This window comes from Ylistrum balloti, unplaced genomic scaffold (assembly GCF_031769215.1).
Source record: "Ylistrum balloti isolate Yb309-2 unplaced genomic scaffold, AGI_CSIRO_Ybal_v1 Utg369568, whole genome shotgun sequence".
Lineage (NCBI taxonomy): Eukaryota > Metazoa > Mollusca > Bivalvia > Pectinida > Pectinidae > Ylistrum > Ylistrum balloti.
The window spans coordinates 718665-739409 of NW_026781865.1; the positions used below are offsets into that span (position 1 = coordinate 718665).

General features: G+C 38.5%; 1 protein-coding gene across 1 annotated transcript in view; it reads left to right on the top strand.

The window, feature by feature from the left end:
• LOC132560870 (tRNA (guanine-N(7)-)-methyltransferase non-catalytic subunit wdr4-like) overlaps window positions 1-20745 on the top strand; it is a 153606-nt gene that overhangs the window by 116395 nt on the left and 16466 nt on the right. The window contains exons 4-7 of the mRNA XM_060225610.1: window positions 11438-11627; window positions 12157-12269; window positions 15624-15681; window positions 16051-16064. Of these exons, the coding sequence (XP_060081593.1) occupies window positions 11438-11627; window positions 12157-12269; window positions 15624-15681; window positions 16051-16064 (375 nt within the window). The remainder of the gene's footprint in view (window positions 1-11437; window positions 11628-12156; window positions 12270-15623; window positions 15682-16050; window positions 16065-20745) is intronic.

The following is a 20745-nucleotide window of genomic DNA, read 5'->3' on the forward strand; positions in this document are numbered from 1 at the left end:
CTACACATCTTATTACAGACCGTATGTCCACTCCACTACACCTCACCGTGGCAACCACTACTTAGCCTACAAACACAGCCACCGCTTCTTAGCAACCAATCTATGTGGCTTGGCTCCAGGATTCAAGCTAAATTGACCTCTTAAGGGATTATACCAGCATTTGTAACCAATGAATAGGTGTATTTTTCAAAACATTGCAGTCGCTTGAATTTTGGAAATTACATGTTAGTTTTCAGATAGCTGTATAAGTACCGGAAGTTGTTTATTTTGAGGAAGGGCTGTTTTTGGAATACATTTGACACATTGATTAAGTGCAACAAGATTTGTTGTGTTTCATAGAGAAATTTATATGGTAAACTGGTCTTAACTGTAATTGGATTCCTAATTTAGAAGACATAATAAAATTCTGTGTATAAAATCTGGTTGCTGTAGGTATTCGTCGTACATGTTATGTAACTTTATAGTTTTGCTCAGAAGCATGTCTTCAGAATCCTATTATCTGTAGTGGTTCAGAGTGGAGTTTGTTTATTTTAGATAAGAATTACTTTTTGCTTGGTGCTGTTTTAGATTTTTGTTCTTGCTACCATTTTTTGGATCATTTCTTCTTGATTAAGTATTTATATGTTTTGGATTATGTCTCTCAGGGGTTGTTCTAAATATTGGTTTGGAGAGTATGTCTCTCAGGGGTTCTGTTCTAAATATTGGTTTGGAGAGTATGTCTTTCAGGGGTTCTGTTCTAGATATTGGTTTGGAGAGTATGTCTCTAAGATGTTCTGTTCTTGATATCGTTTTGAGAGTATGTCTCTAAGACATTCTGTTCGAGATATTGGTTTGGAGAGTATGTCTCTAAGATGTTCTGTTCTTGATATCAGTTTTGAGAGTATGTCTCTAAGACATTCTGTTCGAGATATTGGTTTGGAGAGTATGTCTCTAAGTTGTTCTGTTTTTGATATCTGTTTGAGAGTATGTCTCTAAGACGTTCTGTTCGAGATATTGGTTTGGAGAGTATGTCTCTAAGTTGTTCTGTTCTTGATATCTGTTTGAGAGTATGTCTCTAAGACGTTCTGTTCTAGATATCAGTTTGGAGAGTATTTCTCTAAGACGTTCTGTTCTAGATATTGGTTTGGAGAGTATGTCTCTCAGAGATTCTATTCTTAAGTCAATCAAGGTTTGGAGAGTTTGTCGCGAAGGCTTCTATTCTATAGTCATTGGATTGGAAAGTATGTGTACAGATATGATTTTTCAGTCTCCTATTTTGTTTTATCTCCAGTTACAGAGAGATATTTGGAGTTTATGTCCCATCTGAGAGATTTATTGACATATTTCCTTGATACTAGAGTTTAAATTCATCACAGTTTCATTGTGAAAACAATGACTGAGCTTCCTTTTATATGTTTAATGGGATTCACAAAACTGTCATTTGAACAAAATGAAAAGTGATCATGCACCTGTTATCTGGGTAACTGTTATTCAGGTGATCAGCTGCTGTGTAGATCAGAGTCAACTTCAAGGGTTGGTCATCCATGATAACAGCCAAGGTGCCTATCTGAAGCAGGAATCCAGATACCAGATCTAATGGTCTGAGTTTCTGTGTGTTGAATTATGTATGTGTGTGTTACTGTTGGTCAAGTAATGCTACCCTGTGATATTATATTGCTTGTTTTGGCTTCCTAGAGTTCCCTTATATTATCCATCTGTCTTCTGAATATATCACGTTTCAAAACACTGCCTGTGTTATATGTATATAGTGTGACATGGAAGTGGACATACAGGAATCAGTGTCAGTTTTGAGATACTGCAAAACTATAGTCTATTTCAAATAAGGTAATTGTTTATTAACACAGGATCAAATAAGTACCAGAAGTTATTTGAAATATACTATAGGAAAAATATTCAAATTAAAAAAACATTGTTTTTATTCATTGTCTTATTGATATATATGGGGAAAATGTTGAAAACTTGATGAATGTGTTTAAGAACAGGACAAAACATTCCCACCAGATATTGAACCCAAATCTCTGGGATGATAATTCATGGCTTTACCAATTGATCCAAAGAAGCGTGATTTGTGAGCTGAGTGACAAAGACTGTATTTAACACTATTTTGCCACTTATATTATGATATTTTATGAATTTTTTTTTTTTTTTACATAAAATGCTGTCAAAATGTTTCAATCCAATGTGATGCTTAATTTTAACAGGAACTACTGCAAATGAAGGATTTAGTTTGTTTTTGCATAAAGTGATCACATATTTAGCCAAATCAGTAATATATGAGTTCAGATTTTTTTTCTTTCTCGACATAACTTCCATCATCCCTATTGACCTAGTTTCAATCACTAATTTGTTAAATCTGCCAAACAGATCCAAGTTACACTGCTAAAAATCACTTCGGAACAAATACTGAATTATAAAAACAGTAGAGAAATACACCAAGACAATTATTTGTGCTCCAATCATGACAATAAGGATTCCGTTTGGTGGAGGACTGCCAAAAGCAGGCATGTGTTGGCAAAGGGTCAGTTCGAGGGGAGAAGCAGACAAGCTTTTTATAGTGAGTGAATTCGTACCATAATTAGTTGGCTATTCCGGGCTCTCAACATCATTTGCTCGACGTAAGTATAACAAATGGCCCTGTGCTGGTGCAAGGCAAAGCACCTTCCGTGGTGGCTATGCCTCTGTCTGTGTGTCCTTCGGCACTCTGTACCATATAGTTGTAAGTCTGATATAGAGGTGGGATATGACGTCACGTCCCGACAGTGGGTTTGGCGTGATGTTTTTTAGTACCCCTCATTATTGTCTCCTCTGACCTCCCCACCCCAAAAGTCAGGAAATGGTTTAAAGTGTTAATACACTCTGTAGGAAAATGAAATTGAAAAAAAAAACATTTTTTTTTGTTTAAAATGTTTGTTCAGATATGTTAAAAGGCAGTTCAAATATATTATTACTATTTTTTAGTATGTTAGAAATATAACACAATTAGAAATGACCATCAAAAATGTTTCTTTGAAAATGTAAAAAATTAAGACAGTGTTCTATTTTACTGATGTTGTTTGTCCTTTCAAAATCATTAAATAAAGAATAAATCAGTAACCCAATACGGGGTACAAGGTGTTAGTGACCTAATAATGGGTGTTAGTGACCTAATAATGGGTGTTAGTGACCTAATAACAGGTACAAGGTGTTAGTGACCTAATAATGGGTGTTAGTGACCTAATAACAGGTACAAGGTGTTAGTGACCTAATAATGGGTGTTAGTGACCTAATAACAGGTACAAGGTGTTAGTGACCTAATAATGGGTGTTAGTGACCTAATAATGGGTGTTAGTGACCTAATAACAGGTACAAGGTGTTAGTGACCTAATAACAGGTACAAGGTGTTAGTGACCTAATAATGGGTGTTAGTGACCTAATAACAGACACAAGGTGTTAGTGACCTAATAACAGGTACAAGGTGTTAGTGACCTAATAATGGGTGTTAGTGACCTAATAACAGGTGTTAGTGACCCAAATAACAGATACAAGGTGTTAGTGACCTAATAACAGGTACAAGGTGTTAGTGACCTAATAACAGGTACAAGGTGTTGGTGACCTAATAACAGATACAAGGTGTCAGCAGAGTGTATCTCTCCTAATGCAGGGTACAAGGTATCAGCAGAGTTTATCTCTCCTAATACAGGGTACAAGGTGTCAGCAGAGTGTATCTCTCCTAATGCAGGGTACAAGGTGTCAGCAACCCAATACATGATACGAGATTTGTAGAGTGTATTTGAGACCCAAAATATCTGTTAAGTTCTATCAAGCAGGTTCTGTATACACTCAGATCGGGAGATGACTGTGTAGTTTATAATGCTTTGAATTAGATCTAACGGTCAGCGACAGCAGTTATAGATGTGGTAGTCATGAATAATCACTGACTGTTTAGAATGTCTATTTCTGTGGTACATACAAAATGTTGTTTTTATAATGATTTAGAATTTGTGCCCTGTGATCTCTGTAACTTAGTGTGAACTAGTTCTTATTTATTGATTGACTTAAACACATTTAGACTGTCAACTTAATGGGAAATGTCTTGTTCAGTTGTATACACACGAGATGAGATGTAGGTTACATTTTCAAACTTGGATGTCATTATTTAATTATGGTTGTGTATGTAATACTAGTGTTTGTATTGATGGTGTCATCCATCTTATATGAAAGTACAAGAAATTTTTTTGTTTTTATTTCAAGAACTGAAAACAAAATTGCTTCAATTAGAACAATTTGTAATCGTGTATAAAGCATCCTTTATATCTGTATAATTAGCATTAATTGATGGTTTCAGTTGAATGGTCTGCTCAGTATGAAGTACAGAAGATAAAAAATTAAAACTTGATTAAAGTATTTACTTGTTTATTCACATTATTAGAGATTGTTCACTGGAATAACACCTTGTAGGTCAGTTACATTCAAACTGACCATTATAATGTTTCTTTTACCTAATCAGCCCGTTATACAGTGAAGTATAATTGTTCCATATGTCACAAGTGTAACATACCCTGTGTTATTTTTCATTGGATGCACCAATCAGAAGTCAGTTATGATGTCGTAATATGGACAATGATGTTACATCATCAATTGAAATGGTGAAACAAAATGGCTGCCTCCATTTGATTTTGTCCATGACATTTCTACTTTAAAAACTTACTGAAATGTAACTTTTCTGAGTTATGGAAATTGAACCTGCATCCTCTGAAAACCTTTTTTTCCTAAACAGAAATTATTTACTGTAATTATTTACATGTAATTGTTTATAAGAACTAGAAAAAGGATTTAGTTGAAGTTGTTCTGTCACTGGAAAACTAAATCTACTGTAAGTTGTATATTAGAATGAAATTGTCCTAAATTACATGTTAGTATTAGAAGTCTATCTTGATTTATTCTGTTTTAATTATAAAAATTTTACTTAATTTTTTACGAGGAGGTAAATATTGAAATATTGATAGATATGGAATATATTAGACAGTTCTAGATTGATTGACATGATTTTGAGTAAAATAAATACAATAACTGAACATGAAACAGGAAGTCAAGTGCAAGTATGTACGCTTTTGTCACAGAAATTTGGGAACATTTGTTTTCTTTATTTGAGAAATTTTAAGTATAGTGAAACAATAGATATATTTAGGAACTGATATTTGCTTTGAAGTAAAACTGCCTCTTGCCAGTTGCTGGCTCCACATACTAAGGGAGGTAACTGCAGATAACAGATATGGCTTTCTAGCTTTACTGAAGGTAGGTAGTTCATAATGAAGTCCTGACTTCAAAGCTCATTATTATCTTTCAACAATTATTCCCAAAAGACAAATAGAAAAACAAATTTTTAAATGGATATCTGAAAAGCAAGCAATTATTCAATGAAACAACAAAGACTGAAAGACTTTTAAACCCATTACATCGTTAGAGCTAAAAAAAAAAAAAGAAGAGAATTCGTCAAAATATCACTGTTCCCAAAAGGCTGTCATGTGTGATAAGTATACAATTTTGCCATGGATTCAATTCAATAGGCGATTATTTTTAAACAGATTGTCCACATAGATATTGGTTATTCTACAGAGGTTTTATAGGTCTTATTTAATGTATGCGTATGGAGGTATTCCACAGGTGGTCACTATATACAGGTTCTTCACTAAAAAACATTGCTGATTGATAAGTATAAGAAATGTGGTGTCTGTAGATAGGTTGTTTACTTGTTTGTGATTGGTATCAGACGGGCTGTCTCTGTAGGTTCTTCACCACAAAGTGTACTGTCATGTAAGTGTGAAATAGGTGTACACTTTAGACAGGTTCTTAATCAAAAAAGTGTACTGTTGGTTAATTGTGAGAGAGGTGGTCCCTTTAGACAAGATATTCATTAGATAAGTATACTTTGGATAACTGTTAGACAAATGGTCATTGTAGACAGTTTCTATATTAGACAATTGTATTGTTTAAGTGATAGAGAGATGGTCATTGTAGACAGGTTCTGTATTAGACAAGTGTACTGTTTAAGCGATAGAGAGATGGTCATTGTAGACAGGTTCTATATTAGACAAGTGTACTGTTGTTTAAGTGATAGAGAGATGGTCTTTGTAGACAGGTTCTGTATTAGACTAGTGTACTGTTGTTTAAATGATAGAGAGATGGTCATTGTAGACAGGTTCTGTATTAGACAAGTGTACTGTTGTTTAAGTGATAGAGAGATGGTCATTGTAGACAGGTTCTGTATTAGACTAGTGTACTGTTGTTTAAGTGATAGAGAGATGGTCATTGTAGACAGGTTCTGTATTAGACAAGTGTACTGTTGTTTAAGTGATAGAGAGATGGTCATTGTAGACAGGTTCTGTATTAGACAAGTGTACTGTTGTTTAAGTGATAGAGAGATGGTCATTGTAGACAGGTGCTATATTAGACAAGTGTACTGTTGGTTAAGTGATATAGGTGGTCATTGTAGACAGGTTCTGTATTAGACAAGTGTCATTGTAGACAGGTTCTGTATTAGACAAGTGTACTGTTGGATAAGTGACAGAGGTGGTCATTGTAGACAGGTTCTGTATTAGACAACTGTACTGTTGGATAAGTGATGGAGGTGGTTATTGTAGACAGGTTCTGTATTAGACAACTGTACTGTTGGATAAGTGATAGAGGTGGTCATTGTAGACAGGTTCTGTATAAGACAAGTGTACTGTTGGATAAGTGTTAAGGACTGAAATAACTGGTATCATCAGTCAACATAATTATCAGTTAGAGCCTATATCAGTTATACACAGAAGTAACAGTACTTAAAAAGGGCGGAATTAATCGAATAGTTTATTATTCACGAACGTAAATTAGAAATCGGTAAAAAAGTACATTGTACAGTGGTTATAAAACAATGATTTGTTATCATGGGATGCGAGGTGTTTTCTCTGGTGTTATCTTATATTTGTCCCTCCCAGGTAAATCTCGTCTAGGTGTTGTACCTGTCAATAATTGACCAGGCCTAGATTGCCGCTCAGGTGTTTAAACCAGAGCCACAAACATCTTTCTTAAAGTTCATCTCCTGCATCATTGATGGCAGAGATGGCGTAACTATGGTAACAACTCCGGTATTAGTGCAGTGGTTTTCATAAGTTGTAATGTTTCCTGCAATGCCTGCTGATTTGAAATGTATAAATAAAATGTGGAGTTGTAATAGGAATGTGTTTGGTGTCAGATGCTTTAACTGAGATAGGATATGATTGATGCTTCAACAGACTTGTTTGTATGTGTTATAAAGTTTTTTGTTACATGTTTCTGTTATCAGGTAGTACACAGACTTTAAATTCATGTCATATTAGCAAACGGTTCATGTAAATGTCCCGTGTATAGAGGGTGCCCTATCAACAAAAGTTTGGAATAAGTTCTGTGTTGATTAAGAAAAATGTTTAAGTTAATGCTGGACTGACAGTGAATTATAAAATGTTGGTAGTTTATAATAGGCATTGTTTGTTTTATAAAGACTGTAAGTAAGTGGATCCATAGACAATGGCATCATTGATATTTGACTATTAATAAGGTTATTTAGAACTAAAATAGATACAGGAAATATTGAGGTTGGGAAACTGTAACAATATAAATATCACCTGGCTTAGTATATCTATATCAATGGCATCAGTGACAACCCTGAAGCATTTAAACTGTTAGCCTTGCCAAAGTAATGAACACAAATTTGTTGTTTGAGTGATGTCCTCAGATGCCAGAAACTTGAGCAGATTCTGTACCTCCAAGGGAGTACTCCTCTTTTAAATAGATTAATAAAAAAAAAACAAGGTTTCTAAATTGAAATTTGAAGTTACCCTTTCTGAAATTTCAACATAATTGTTTCTATGTTTGTATTTATAAGATTACAGGGCCTGCCATACTGGGTAAATTGATGCAGGTTGTCGGCATGTTTTTTGTGATTTGTTTCTTGTGAAAGTTTCCAATGTATTTTGATAACAAAGTTAATGAACTTCATCTCATAACTGTAAACCACCCCTCAGAGTTTAGGTTTTCTTTCTAAGAGAGGAACAGCGCCACGCTAACAAAATAAATCCCGCAAACTCCGAAAGGCTGCGAAAGATAACGTAATAAATTTATCATGCTACAAGATTCAGCGTGAGTGTAAACAGAAATGTAGCATGGTCGTAGAAATGTTTGACGTACATAAAACATTGTAGAGATCGAGATGATGGGATCTGTCCCTCCTGATGTATAATCACAGAGAATAGATTTCTCAGGTTCCATGGGAGGATGTTGATTTTCGATCATTAAAAACAAATACCTTTTGTGCACCAATTTCTCATCAGGATGTGTGTGTCGGCAAAAACCACAGAATGAAAGATGTCGAGTAATCTAGCAGTGGTCGGATGACATCCTAACTAATTCCTCTTTCTATTACTCATGCATTTTTTTCCTCCCATTTTCTTAGAAAGATCAAGACATGTGATGAGAGAGAAACGACACATGCCTATCACTTACACGCTGGTTAGGTAGGCTGATAGATATATAAATGCTGAATTTTAAGTTTTTCACTTGAAAGAAAATACTCAGTTCACAGAGTAATGTAATTAATTTCTGTTTCAATTTAGTTTTAGTATCTTTTCCTTTTGTACCATTTTAGAAACAGTTACTATGGAAACCATTTATCAAATGGTACACCCTAAACTTAAAGGTCAAGGTCATTAGGAATTAAAAGTACAGGCTTATTTCTTAGTGTTAATTAAGTGAAGTTGATATACATAATTATACCTGTAGTTTTACCAACTCTACGTTTCATTAGGTACGAGTAATACTGTACGTAACAGGGGACATAATTTTTACAGGAAAGGTAGTAATTTTTGATAAAAATCAAATGATAATTGATGCTGTGAGGTCTAATTAAATGCACCTGATTGGTGTGCTCATTGTGTACAAAAGGAGTGGTGATAATGAACGGTGATGACATTGGATACAACTACCCAGCAAATTAACACATCCTTTTGATAAATGTTTCAAAATATCAGTCTCGTCTTCTTTCAAAATATGGTGTATTCATGTCTCCATTTTTCTATAATAATTCTTTGTGCTCTCAGTTTAAGGCTCAGAATACATTTTGTTGATTTGAATGCCAGATGTTATTGCTAGCCTTTTTGTTACTCGGTAACGAGTACAGCAAGCCTCTCTGGGGTGTGTCTATATATCACCAAGAACATGAAGATGTCTGAGGTGGTTATGTAAGGAACCTGAATTCACTTTGTACAGAGGGCTGACAATGAGGTTGAGTACCTCAGTACAACAGCTCTAATGATTCAGTGAAACTCTGTATGGTACTCTAGCATTGACCATATTTAGGTTGGCACTCACCAAATATTGACTATTTATATTCTAGCACCAACCATTTACCTTAGCACTGACTATATGTTCCATAGCACAAACCATATACAACAGCACTGACCATGTACCGAAAACACTGACAAAATAAAAGCTTAATGGTTGGATGGTAAAGGTTAAAGGTCACATGTCCCATCATATGGGTTTGTTTACCCGTGGTGTTCTGGATTCTTCCCACAATAAGAACACTCTCACGTCTCCATCGGGGCCAACAAGAATGGTAGATATACAAATGTAAGCTGAGAGCTTTTTGAATTGTTTTAAAATAAATGAAGTTTATAGCTTTATGATACCAGTTCCAACAACCTTACATATCGAAGTGATAGAGGAAATCTCCAACATTTGGGGGACATTTGTTCCCAACACACATGTACATTGGATCCATCACTATGAATACAACATTTCAATTGAAAGCTTTAATCTTTAATGGAGAGGTCACAGTGGTCAAGTGGTATGACCATTGTTATCACCAGCCTTTCACTTCTTTGTCGCAGGTTTCAGAACTACCTGGTGCAGTTGCAGGTCAGTGTTTTTTCTCCAGGAACCACCAAAACCTGGCACGTCCTTAAATGAATCTGGCTTTTGATAGGACTTGAGGCAACAATAAACCAAAAACCAATACACTCTAAGGGAACAAGATTTTATAAAAATTCTGTCAGTATATGACTGCTGTATCTTAAACATGTTTGCATGGTAAAAGAAAGTCCTCTTTTTATCATCATTCAGAACAAGGTTTAACATTAAAACCGGGACATTTGTTTGTCAGTGTGACAATGATTATATAAAGATGAAAATAATAAAATAGAACGTAATCAGCTGATATGATTTTTCCTGTCACCACAGCTACCACAGAATACCTGAGGTCTTTGTTTCAATGTAAACAGATTCTTCCTAAAAACTGCATGGCCTGTGTTATAACTGCTTGGATCATCAAATTTGTTCAGTTAATGACCATGATGTATATTTAAGGTTACAAGATTAAAATATGTTTAAATCTTTATGTGTCTTCTTCTTGAGTACCGTGAATCCCAGATTGATAACAAGCTAAAGGGCCATCAAGGTTATACAAATGAGTATTCTTGACCTACATTTGTGTTTATAAGAATTAAATCTTTGATCAACTCCTACTTAAAAATCTCTTCTACATTGTTATGATAAGCATCAAAATTACTGACAGACCACCAGAGTTCTACATGCTCCGTAGACCTCTTGGTTCAATTTGTTTGGTAGAGAATTTTGTGATTAAATGTGCATGATAAGTTGATACGCTTGCCTGACAATGTTAATGTGTAAAGGATGTGTAACAGTTCGTCTGAAATTTATTATTGATGAAAGTTTAGTGCCAGACTAGCAGTTTAAGGTGTTGTTGAGGTCAACCAGAGGTCAATATGTCTATGGCTGTAGTACCTTATAGTAGAGAACAAACTAGGACTTTATATCTAGCTTGGGTCAGTTGAGGAAGGTACAGTCTTATAATCATATCTCAAATGTTGGAAAGCTGTAAGGCAAATTGGAAAAAGAACATGAAAAGATTGCCCGTGGTTAGTGCAATAGGAAAAGATTGCCCGTGGTTAGTGCAATAGGGAACTTCCTTTCTGAAAAGCACATGATTGTGTTCATGGGAAGATTTTCTAAGATACTGGAAGAGTCCTAGCACTAAGCATTGGTGTCAATAGTTAACTACTTTCAATTATTCCAAGATTGTCAATTTATCATACAGATTTTATTCAGCATGAAATATCGATATGGGAAAAAGAAGTCGGAAAAATACAGCAAGGTTCAAGAAATACTGAAAAGAGTTCAACTCCCCCCACCACCCCACCCCCCCACCCCCCAACCCCAACCCAGCCCCTCAATTAGAATTAATGAAAAAAATTAACAAAACAAAAAGATTGTAAGTTTACAAGTTAAAAGGACTTACAACAAAAGACAAAGCATTGAAGTACAGAAATACAAACATCATTTCCAGCATCAACACAATGTGAACGGTACTCATTCTTAAATTGGAAACACATATTTACTGTTGCTGTTTATTTGCATGTTGTAGAGAACTTCCCCGTCGTTGTACAGCTGTGACCTTTACCAATGATGACCTTCACGTTCTTGTCGCAGACAAAACAGGGGATGTGTACCGATACAGAGTAGGGAATGGGGAAACAGAGGAAAACTCGAAGTCTGAAGAGGATAACAAAGGGGCACAACTCATGCTTGGTCACCTCTCGATGTTGCTGGATGTGGTATGTTCCCACAAAATTTCTGTAGGACCAAATGAATTTGGTCACAGTTTTTACTCAATTTTAACCCAAATTGCAGAACATCTTTCAGTTAAGTAACAAAAACATATATACCCTTTACAATATAACAGTATAAAAACAGTATTCTAAATAACCAGAATTGTGTTAAGTCCAAGGTACCAGCAAATGTTTTGTGTTACAATGAAGTATTTCCTTTCCAAGGGAAAAAAATCAATTGAAATCTTTTGATTACAAAAGTTTGTCACTGCTTATACTGCTTGTATGGCCATGGAGGTCCTTTGTAGTGACACAGTAGTCTCTCTCTTCCATCTCGGTAAAAAGCTGATTCAATCTATATCTATAACTGATAGATAGTTAATTTGTGTAATAATATCCTCTTCTTTTCTCATTCTGTCAAAATCATTTACAAAAATGTACAACACTCTGACATTTCCATGGTAATTTTTTTTAAGGATAAATAGATCCTTTTCCTAGTATTTTACTGTTACAAGGATTTTTTTTGTCTGAGCAGGTACTGACCAAAGATGACCAGTACATTGTGACCTGTGATCGAGATGAGAAGATTCGGGTCAGCCATTATCCAAACTGTTACAACATCCATACCTTCTGTCTGGGGCATAGAGGGTGAGTATTGTAACATTCCGTCTGGTACAAAGAGGTTGAGCATTCTACCCTTCTGTCTGGGACATAGAGGTAGAGCATTCTACCCTTCTGTCTGGGACATAGAGGTAGAGCATTCTGACCTTCTGTCTATGACATAGAGGTAGAGCATTCTGACCTTCTGTCTGGGACATAGAGGTTGAGCATTCTACCCTTCTGTCTGGGACATAGAGGTAGAACATTCAAACCTTCTGTCTGGGACATAGAGGTTGAGCATTCTGACCTTCTGTCTGGGACATAGAGGTAGAGCATTCTGACCTTCTGTCTGGGACATAGAGGTAGAGCATTCTGACCTGTCTGGGACATAGAGGTGAGCATTCTGACCTTCTGTCTGGGACATATAGGTAGAGCATTCTGACCTTCTGTCTGGGACATAGAGGTTGAGCATTCTGACCTTCTGTCTGGGACATATAGGTAGAGCATTCTGACCTTCTGTCTAGGACATAGAGGTAGAGCATTCTGACCTTCTGTCTGGGACAAAGAGGTTGAGCATTCTACCCTTTTGTCTGCTACATAGAGGTAGAGCATTCTGACCTTCTGTCTGGGACATAGAGGTAGAGCATTCTACCCTTTTGTCTGGGACATAGAGGTAGAGCATTCTGACCTTCTGTCTATGACATAGAGGTAGAGCATTCTACCCTTCTGTCTGGGACATAGAGGTAGAGCATTCTGACCTTCTGTCTATGACATAGAGGTAGAGCATTCTGACCTTCTGTCTGGGACATAGAGGTTGAGCATTCTGACCTTCTGTCTGGGACATAGAGGTTGAGCATTCTGACCTTCTGTCTGGGACATAGAGGTTGAGCATTCTACCCTTTTGTCTGGGACATAGAGGTAGAGCATTCTGACCTTCTGTCTTGGACATAGAGGTAGAGCATTCTGACCTTCTGTCTTGGACATAGAGGTTGAGCATTCTGACCTTCTGTCTGGGACAAAGAGGTTGAGCATTCTACCCCTTTGTCTTGGACATAGAGGTTGAGCATTCTGACCTTCTGTCTGGGACAAAGAGGTTGAGCATTCTGACCTTCTGTCTGGGACATAGAGGTAGAGCATTCTGACCTTCTGTCTGGGACATAGGGGTTGAGCATTCTACCCTTTTGTCTGGGACATAGAGGTAGAGCATTCTGACCTTCTGTCTTGGACATAGAGGTAGAGCATTCTGACCTTCTGTCTTGGACATAGAGGTTGAGCATTCTGACCTTCTGTCTGGGACAAAGAGGTTGAGCATTCTACCCCTTTGTCTTGGACATAGAGGTTGAGCATTCTGACCTTCTGTCTGGGACAAAGAGGTTGAGCATTCTACCCCTTTGTCTGGTACATAGAAGTAGAGCATTCTGACCTTCTGCCTGGGACATAGAGGTAAGGCATTCTGACCTTCTGTCTGGGACATAGAGGTAAGGCATTCTGACCTTCTGTCTGGGACATAGGGGTTGAGCATTCTACCCTTTTGTCTGGGACATAGAGGTAGAGCATTCTGACCTTCTGTCTGGGACATAGAGGTAGAGCATTCTGACCTTCTGTCTGGGACATAGAGGTTGAGCATTCTGACCTTTTGTCTGGGACATAGAGGTAGAGCATTCTGACCTTCTGTCTGGGACATAGAGGTAGAGCATTCTGACATTCTGTCTGGGACAGAGGTTGAGCATTCTACCTTTTTGTCTGAAACATAGAGGTAGAGCATTCTGACCTTCTGTCTGGGACATTGAGGTAGAGCATTCTGACCTTCTGTCTGGGACAGAGGTTGAGAATTCTACCCTTTTGTCTGGGACATATAGGTTGAGCATTCTACCCTTTTGTCTGGGACATAGAGGTTGAGCATTCAAACCTTCTGTCTTGGACATTGAGGTAGAGCATTCTGACCTTCTGTCTGGGACATAGAGGTTGAGCATTCTGACCTTTTATCTGGGACAGAGGTTGAGAATTCTACCCTTTTGTCTGGGACATATAGGTTGAGCATTCTACCCTTTTGTCTGGGACATAGAGGTTGAGCATTCAAACCTTCTGTCTTGGACATAGAGGTAGAGCATTTTGACCTTCTGTCTGTTACATAGAGGTAGAGCATTCTACCCTTTTGTCTGGGACATAGAGGTTGAGCATTCTACCCTTCTGTCTGGGACATAGAGGTTGAGCATTCTGACCTTCTGTCTGGGACATAGAGGTAGAGCATTCTGACCTTCTGTCTGGGACATAGAGGTAGAGCATTCTGACCTGTCTGGGACATAGAGGTAGAGCATTCTGACTTTCTGTCTGGGACATATAGGTAGAGCATTCTGACCTTCTGTCTGGGACATAGAGGTTGAGCATTCTGACCTTCTGTCTGGGACATATAGGTAGAGCATTCTGACCTTCTGTCTAGGACATAGAGGTAGAGCATTCTGACCTTCTGTCTGGGACAAAGAGGTTGAGCATTCTACCCTTTTGTCTGCTACATAGAGGTAGAGCATTCTGACCTTCTGTCTGGGACATAGAGGTAGAGCATTCTACCCTTTTGTCTGGGACAAGGAAGGTGAGTATTCTGTCTTGAACATAAGCAATGAGTATTCAGTTCGGAGGATTAGAATTCTAAGTTCAAGTTTGAGTCATTCAGACTGGGAGATGAACCTATTTAAAATGACACAAGATACTACCCTTTGTGATACCAAATGTCTTTCCGTCCCTTCAAATTTTTTCTGTAGACAATAACTTGTCTTGGGCAATGCAGGCCCAAGAAATGTCATGGATATACTTGTAAATGTTTATTCTGTATCAGTTTTGTATGTCTGCATCCTGTGGTCAAAGGTCAACCACACATCCTCCATCCTCATTATGATTCCAGTTATGGTGCCAGAGATGATTATATTAGGACCTCATATTTCACATATATTTTCTCTAAATAAAAAAACAGAAGAAATTAGTAGGTGAGAGATACCTTTTTGAATAAGAGTTATCTCTAAGTCTATCAGATAATATCACAACTGTTATAACAATATGTATAATTATTGTGAAATTAATACAGTGTGTTTATTTGTTTTTTGACTGGTATATTTAAATAAATTGTATAACTTGTTTACACAATATGTAAATTTACCTACTAGAGCTTTTGTTCAAACCATGAATTTGAATATTCCAGAAAGAGCCTGTGTTTTTAAATTTATTAAAATTTTAATAGTTATAATCTGAGTTTGATTTTAAGATACATATGTAATACCCTTTGTGTAATATGTATATCTTACTACGTCATTTGTCAGAATTAAGACTTCACAATTATCTGATTTTATCAAAAACATGAAACGTAAATTAATTAAGTGCACACCTGTTATAATGTATAACAAATTCCAGGTATGTTACCAGTCTGGTGTATATAAAAGAAAGCAATCTGCTGATATCTGGAGGTGAGGTAGGTACCATAGTCTAACTGTTGATTTATCTATCAGATGTAAGATAGTGTGTATTACAGATATATGATACAACAAATGGAAGGTTTCATCAATCAATACAATTTTTTAAGATAATGTGATAAGTAAAACAAGATCTTATAGTGGTTTATCAATACACTAAGTACACTATTGATGAATTGCTAGTTATACTGAATAAAGACATTCTGAAAAAGAGTCCGAGGAAAATATGCTTGCTTAATTTATCTCACAGTATGTTGAGAGGTGTGACTAATTATGGAGCACCTCTCATAGCTCAGATTGGTTTCTCTGAGGTCTTCTGTTAACTGGGCATCTGAGAGCCCATATTAAAAGTCTGCTGTATTCTACAGCATGGTTACTGGAGGTAACGATAAGTGGGAATTTTTTTTTTTTTTTTCTCTCTGTCTTTTAAAGGGACATTGAAGACGCCAAATAGATCAGCTGTCCCTATTGTAATACTTATAATATTGATATGTCCAATTCCCTTCTACATGCTCTTTCTTCCTGTGCTCTTTGTGTCCCTCCTAATACTCCTGTGCTCTCTGTGTCCCTCCTAATACTCCTGTGCTCTCTGTGTCCCTCCTAATACTCCTGTGCTCTTTGTGTCCCTCCTAATACTCCTGTCCTCTCTGTGTCCTTCCTAATACTCCTGTGTTTTCTGTGTCCCTCCTAATACTCCTCTGCTCTTTGTGTCCCTCCTAATACTCCTGTGCTCTTTGTGTCCCTCCTAATACTCCTGTGGTCTTTGTGTCCCTTCTAATACTCCTGTGCTCTCTGTGTCCCTCCTAATACTCCTGTGCTGTCTGTATCCCTCCTAATACTCCTGTGCTCTCTGTGTCCCTCCTAATACTCCTGTGCTCTTTGTGTCCCTCCTAAAACTCCTGTGCTCTCTATATCCCTCCTAATACTCCTGTGCTCTCTGTGTCCCTCCTAATACTCCTGTGCTCTTTGTGTCCCTCTTAAAACTCCTGTGCTCTTTCTGTCCCTCCTAATACTCCTGTGCTCTCTGTGTCCCTCTTAAAACTCCTGTGCTCTTTGTGTCCCTCCTAATACTCCTGTTGTCTTTGTGTCCCTCCTAATACTCCTGTGGTCTCTGTGTCCCTCCTAATACTCCTGTGCTCTTTGTGTCCCTCCTAATTCTCCTATGCTCTCTGTGTCCCTCCTAATACTCCTGTGGCCTCTGTGTCCCTCCTAATACTCCTGTGCTCTCTGTGTCCCTCCTAATACTCCTGTGCTCTCTGTGTCCCTCTTAATACTCCTGTGCTCTTTGTGTCCCTCCTAATACTCCTGTACTCTTTGTGTCCCTCCTAATACTCTTGTGCTCTTTCTGTCCCTCCTAATACTCCTGTACTCTTTGTGTCCCTCCTAATACTCCTATGCTCTTTGTGGCCCTCCTAATACTCCTGTGGTCTTTGTGTCCCTTCGAATACTCCTGTGTTCTCTGTGTCCCTCCTAATTCTCCTGTACTCTTTGCGTCCCTCCTAATACTTCTGTGCTCTTTGTGTCCCTCCTAATACTCCTGTGCTCTTTGTGTCCCTCCTAATACTCCTGTGTTCTCTGTGTCCCTCCTAATTCTCCTGTACTCTTTGTGTCCCTCCTAATACTCCTGTGCTCTTTGTGTCCCTCCTAATACTCCTGTGCTCTTTGTGTCCCTCCTAATACTCCTGTGCTCTCTGTGTCCCTCCTAATACTCCTGTGCTCTCTGTGTCCCTCCTAATACTCCTGTGCTCTCTGTGTCCCTCCTAATACTCCTGTGCTCTCTGTGTCCCTCCTAATACTCCTGTGCTCTTTGTGTCCCTCCTAATACTCTTGTACTCTTTGTGTCCCTCCTAATACTCCTGTGCTCTTTGTGTCCCTCCTAATACTCCTGTGCTCTTTGTGTCCCTCCTAATACTTCTGTGCTCTTTGTGTCCCTCCTAATACTCCTGTGCTCTTTGTGTCCCTCCTAATACTCTTGTACTCTTTGTGTCCCTCCTAATACTCCTATGCTCTTTGTGTCCCTCCTAATACTCCTGTGGTCTTTGTGTCCCTCCTAATACTCCTGTGCTCTTTGTGTCCCTCCTAATACTCCTGTGCTCTTTGTGTCCCTCCTAATACTCCTGTGCTCTTTGTGTCCCTCCTAATACTCCTGTACTCTTTGTGTTCCTCCTAATACTCTTGTGCTCTTTGTGTCCCTCCTAATACTCTTGTACTCTTTGTGTCCCTCCTAATACTCCTATGCTCTTTGTGTCCCTCCTAATACTCCTGTGGTCTTTGTGTCCCTCCTAATACTCCTGTGCTCTTTGTGTCCCTCCTAATACTCTTGTACTCTTTGTGTCCCTCCTAATACTCCTATGCTCTTTGTGTCCCTCCTAATACTCCTGTGCTCTTTGTGTCCCTCCTAATACTCCTGTGTTCTATGTGTCCCTCCTAATTCTCCTGTACTCTTTGTGTCCCTCCTAATACTTCTGTGCTCTTTGTGTCCCTCCTAATACTTCTGTGCTCTTTGTGTCCCTCCTAATACTCCTGTGCTCTTTGTGTCCCTCCTAATACTCCTGTGCTCTCTGTGTCCCTCCTAATACTCCTGTACTCTTTGTGTCCCTCCTAATACTCATGTGGTCTTTGTGTCCCTCCTAATACTCCTGTGCTCTTTGTGTTCCTCCTAATACTCTTGTGCTCTTTGTGTCCCTCCTAATACTCTTGTACTCTTTGTGTCCCTCCTAATACTCCTGTACTCTTTGTGTCCCAACTCATACTCATGTGCTGAATGTGTCCCTCCAAATACTCCTGTGCTCTTTGTGTACTCTTTGTGTCCCTCCTAATACTTCTGTGCTCTTTGTGTCCCTCCTAAACTCTGTGCTCTTTGTGTCTGTGCTCTTTGTGTCCCTCCTAATACTCCTGTGCTCTTTGTGTCCCTCCTAATACTCCTATGCTCTTTGTGTCCCTCCTAATACTCCTGTGGTCTTTGTGTCCCTCCTAATACTCCTGTGCTCTTTGTGTCCCTCCTAATACTCCTGTGGTTTTTGTGTCTCTCCTAATACTTCTGTGCTCTTTGTGTCCCTCCTAATACTCCTGTGCTCTTTGTGTCCCTCCTAATACTCCTGTGTTCTATGTGTCCCTCCTAATTCTCCTGTACTCTTTGTGTCCCTCCTAATACTTCTGTGCTCTTTGTGTCCCTCCTAATACTTCTGTGCTCTTTGTGTCCCTCCTAATACTTCTGTGCTCTTTGTGTCCCTCCTAATACTCCTGTGCTCTTTGTGTCCCTCCTAATACTCCTGTGCTCTTTGTGTCCCTCCTAATACTTCTGTGCTCTTTGTGTCCCTCCTAATACTCCTGTGCTCTTTGTGTCCCTCCTAATACTCCTGTGTTCTCTGTGTCCCTCCTAATTCTCCTGTACTCTTTGTGTCCCTCCTAATACTTCTGTGCTCTTTGTGTCCCTCCTAATACTCCTGTGCTCTTTGTGTCCCTCCTAATACTCCTGTGCTCCTAATACTCCTGTGCTCTTTGTGTCCCTCCTAATACTCCTGTTCTCTTTGTGTCCCTCCTAATACTCCTGTGCTCTTTGTGTCCCTCCTAATACTCCTGTGCTCTTTGTGTCCCTCCTAATACTCCTGTGCTCTTTGTGTCCCTCCTAATACTCCTGTGCTCTCTGTGTCCCTCCTAATACTCCTGTGCTCTTTGTGTCCCTCCTAATACTCTTGTACTCTTTGTGTCCCTCCTAATACTCCTGTGCTCTCTGTGTCCCTCCTAATACTCCTGTGCTCTCTGTGTCCCTCCTAATACTCCTGTGCTCTCTGTGTCCCTCCTAATACTCCTGTGCTCTCTGTGTCCCTCCTAATACTCCTGTGCTCTCTGTGTCCCTCCTAATACTCCTGTGCTCTCTGTGTCCCTCCTAATACTCCTGTGCTCTCTGTGTCCCTCCTAATACTCCTGTGCTCTCTGTGTCCCTCCTAATACTCCTGTGCTCTTTGTTTCCCTCCTAATACTCCTGTGGTCTTTGTGTCCCTCCTAATACTCCTGTGCTCTTAGTGTCCCTCCTAATACTCCTATGCTCTCTGTGTCCCTCCTAATACTCCTGTGCTCTCTGTGTCCTTCCTAATACTCCTGTGCTCTCTGTGTCCTTCCTAATACTCCTGTGGTCTTTGTGTCCCTCCTAATACTCCTGTGCTCTCTGTGTCCCTCCTAATACTCCTGTGCTCTCTGTGTCCTTCCTAATACTCCTGTGCTCTCTGTGTCCTTCCTAATACTCCTGTGCTCTTTGTGTCCCTCCTAATACTCCTGTGCTCTTTGTGTCCCTCCTAATACTCCTATGCTCTTTGTGTCCCTCCTAATACTCCTGTGCTCTTTGTGTCCCTCCTAATACTCCTGTGCTCTCTTTGTCCCTCCTGTTACGAGGGTGTTTTATCACTACAAAGTAAGAAGAGCTTATTATATTAGGTATTTTAATGTTCGCATTCTGTCTATCTGTAAACAATATCTTAAATATCACTACTTCTCCTAAAAGGATATTGATACAAAGACATAAGCTCCATTAATTATAGGGCCATTGTCCCCAATTTGAACCCATGTGATCCTCAAAGATGTCCACCTTGGCAACTATCTGGAAGACCTTGTAATTACTTCTTCACCTGATCGAAAAGGTAGACAGTCCTGTATGAACTCCATGTTTGTACATTTGAGATGAAAGCTATTGCTGCAATATTGAAGATCTTGTTTCCAGTATTTCTGAAAGAGATAATGCTATGTACAGGAGTTTTAGCCCCCATCTTGAAAACCTTGTTATCACTGCATCTCCTGAATCTAAAGTTGTTTCAAGTTTTATCAAAAGAATGCCTATAAGTAAGGTCACAAGAAATCATTGAAATAAAAAATCATTGTCATATAACGATAAAAGGTGTTTGACACCGATAGACTACCAGCGCTGTTTGACACTGATTGACCACCAGTGCTGTCTAGAACTCTATTGTCTAAATGTTGTCCTTTTATCAGTTTGTAAACATTAAGATTTCAAAAATTTCAAAGATTTTTAGCGCACCAATATCAGATGGCGGACTTTTCAAATCTCC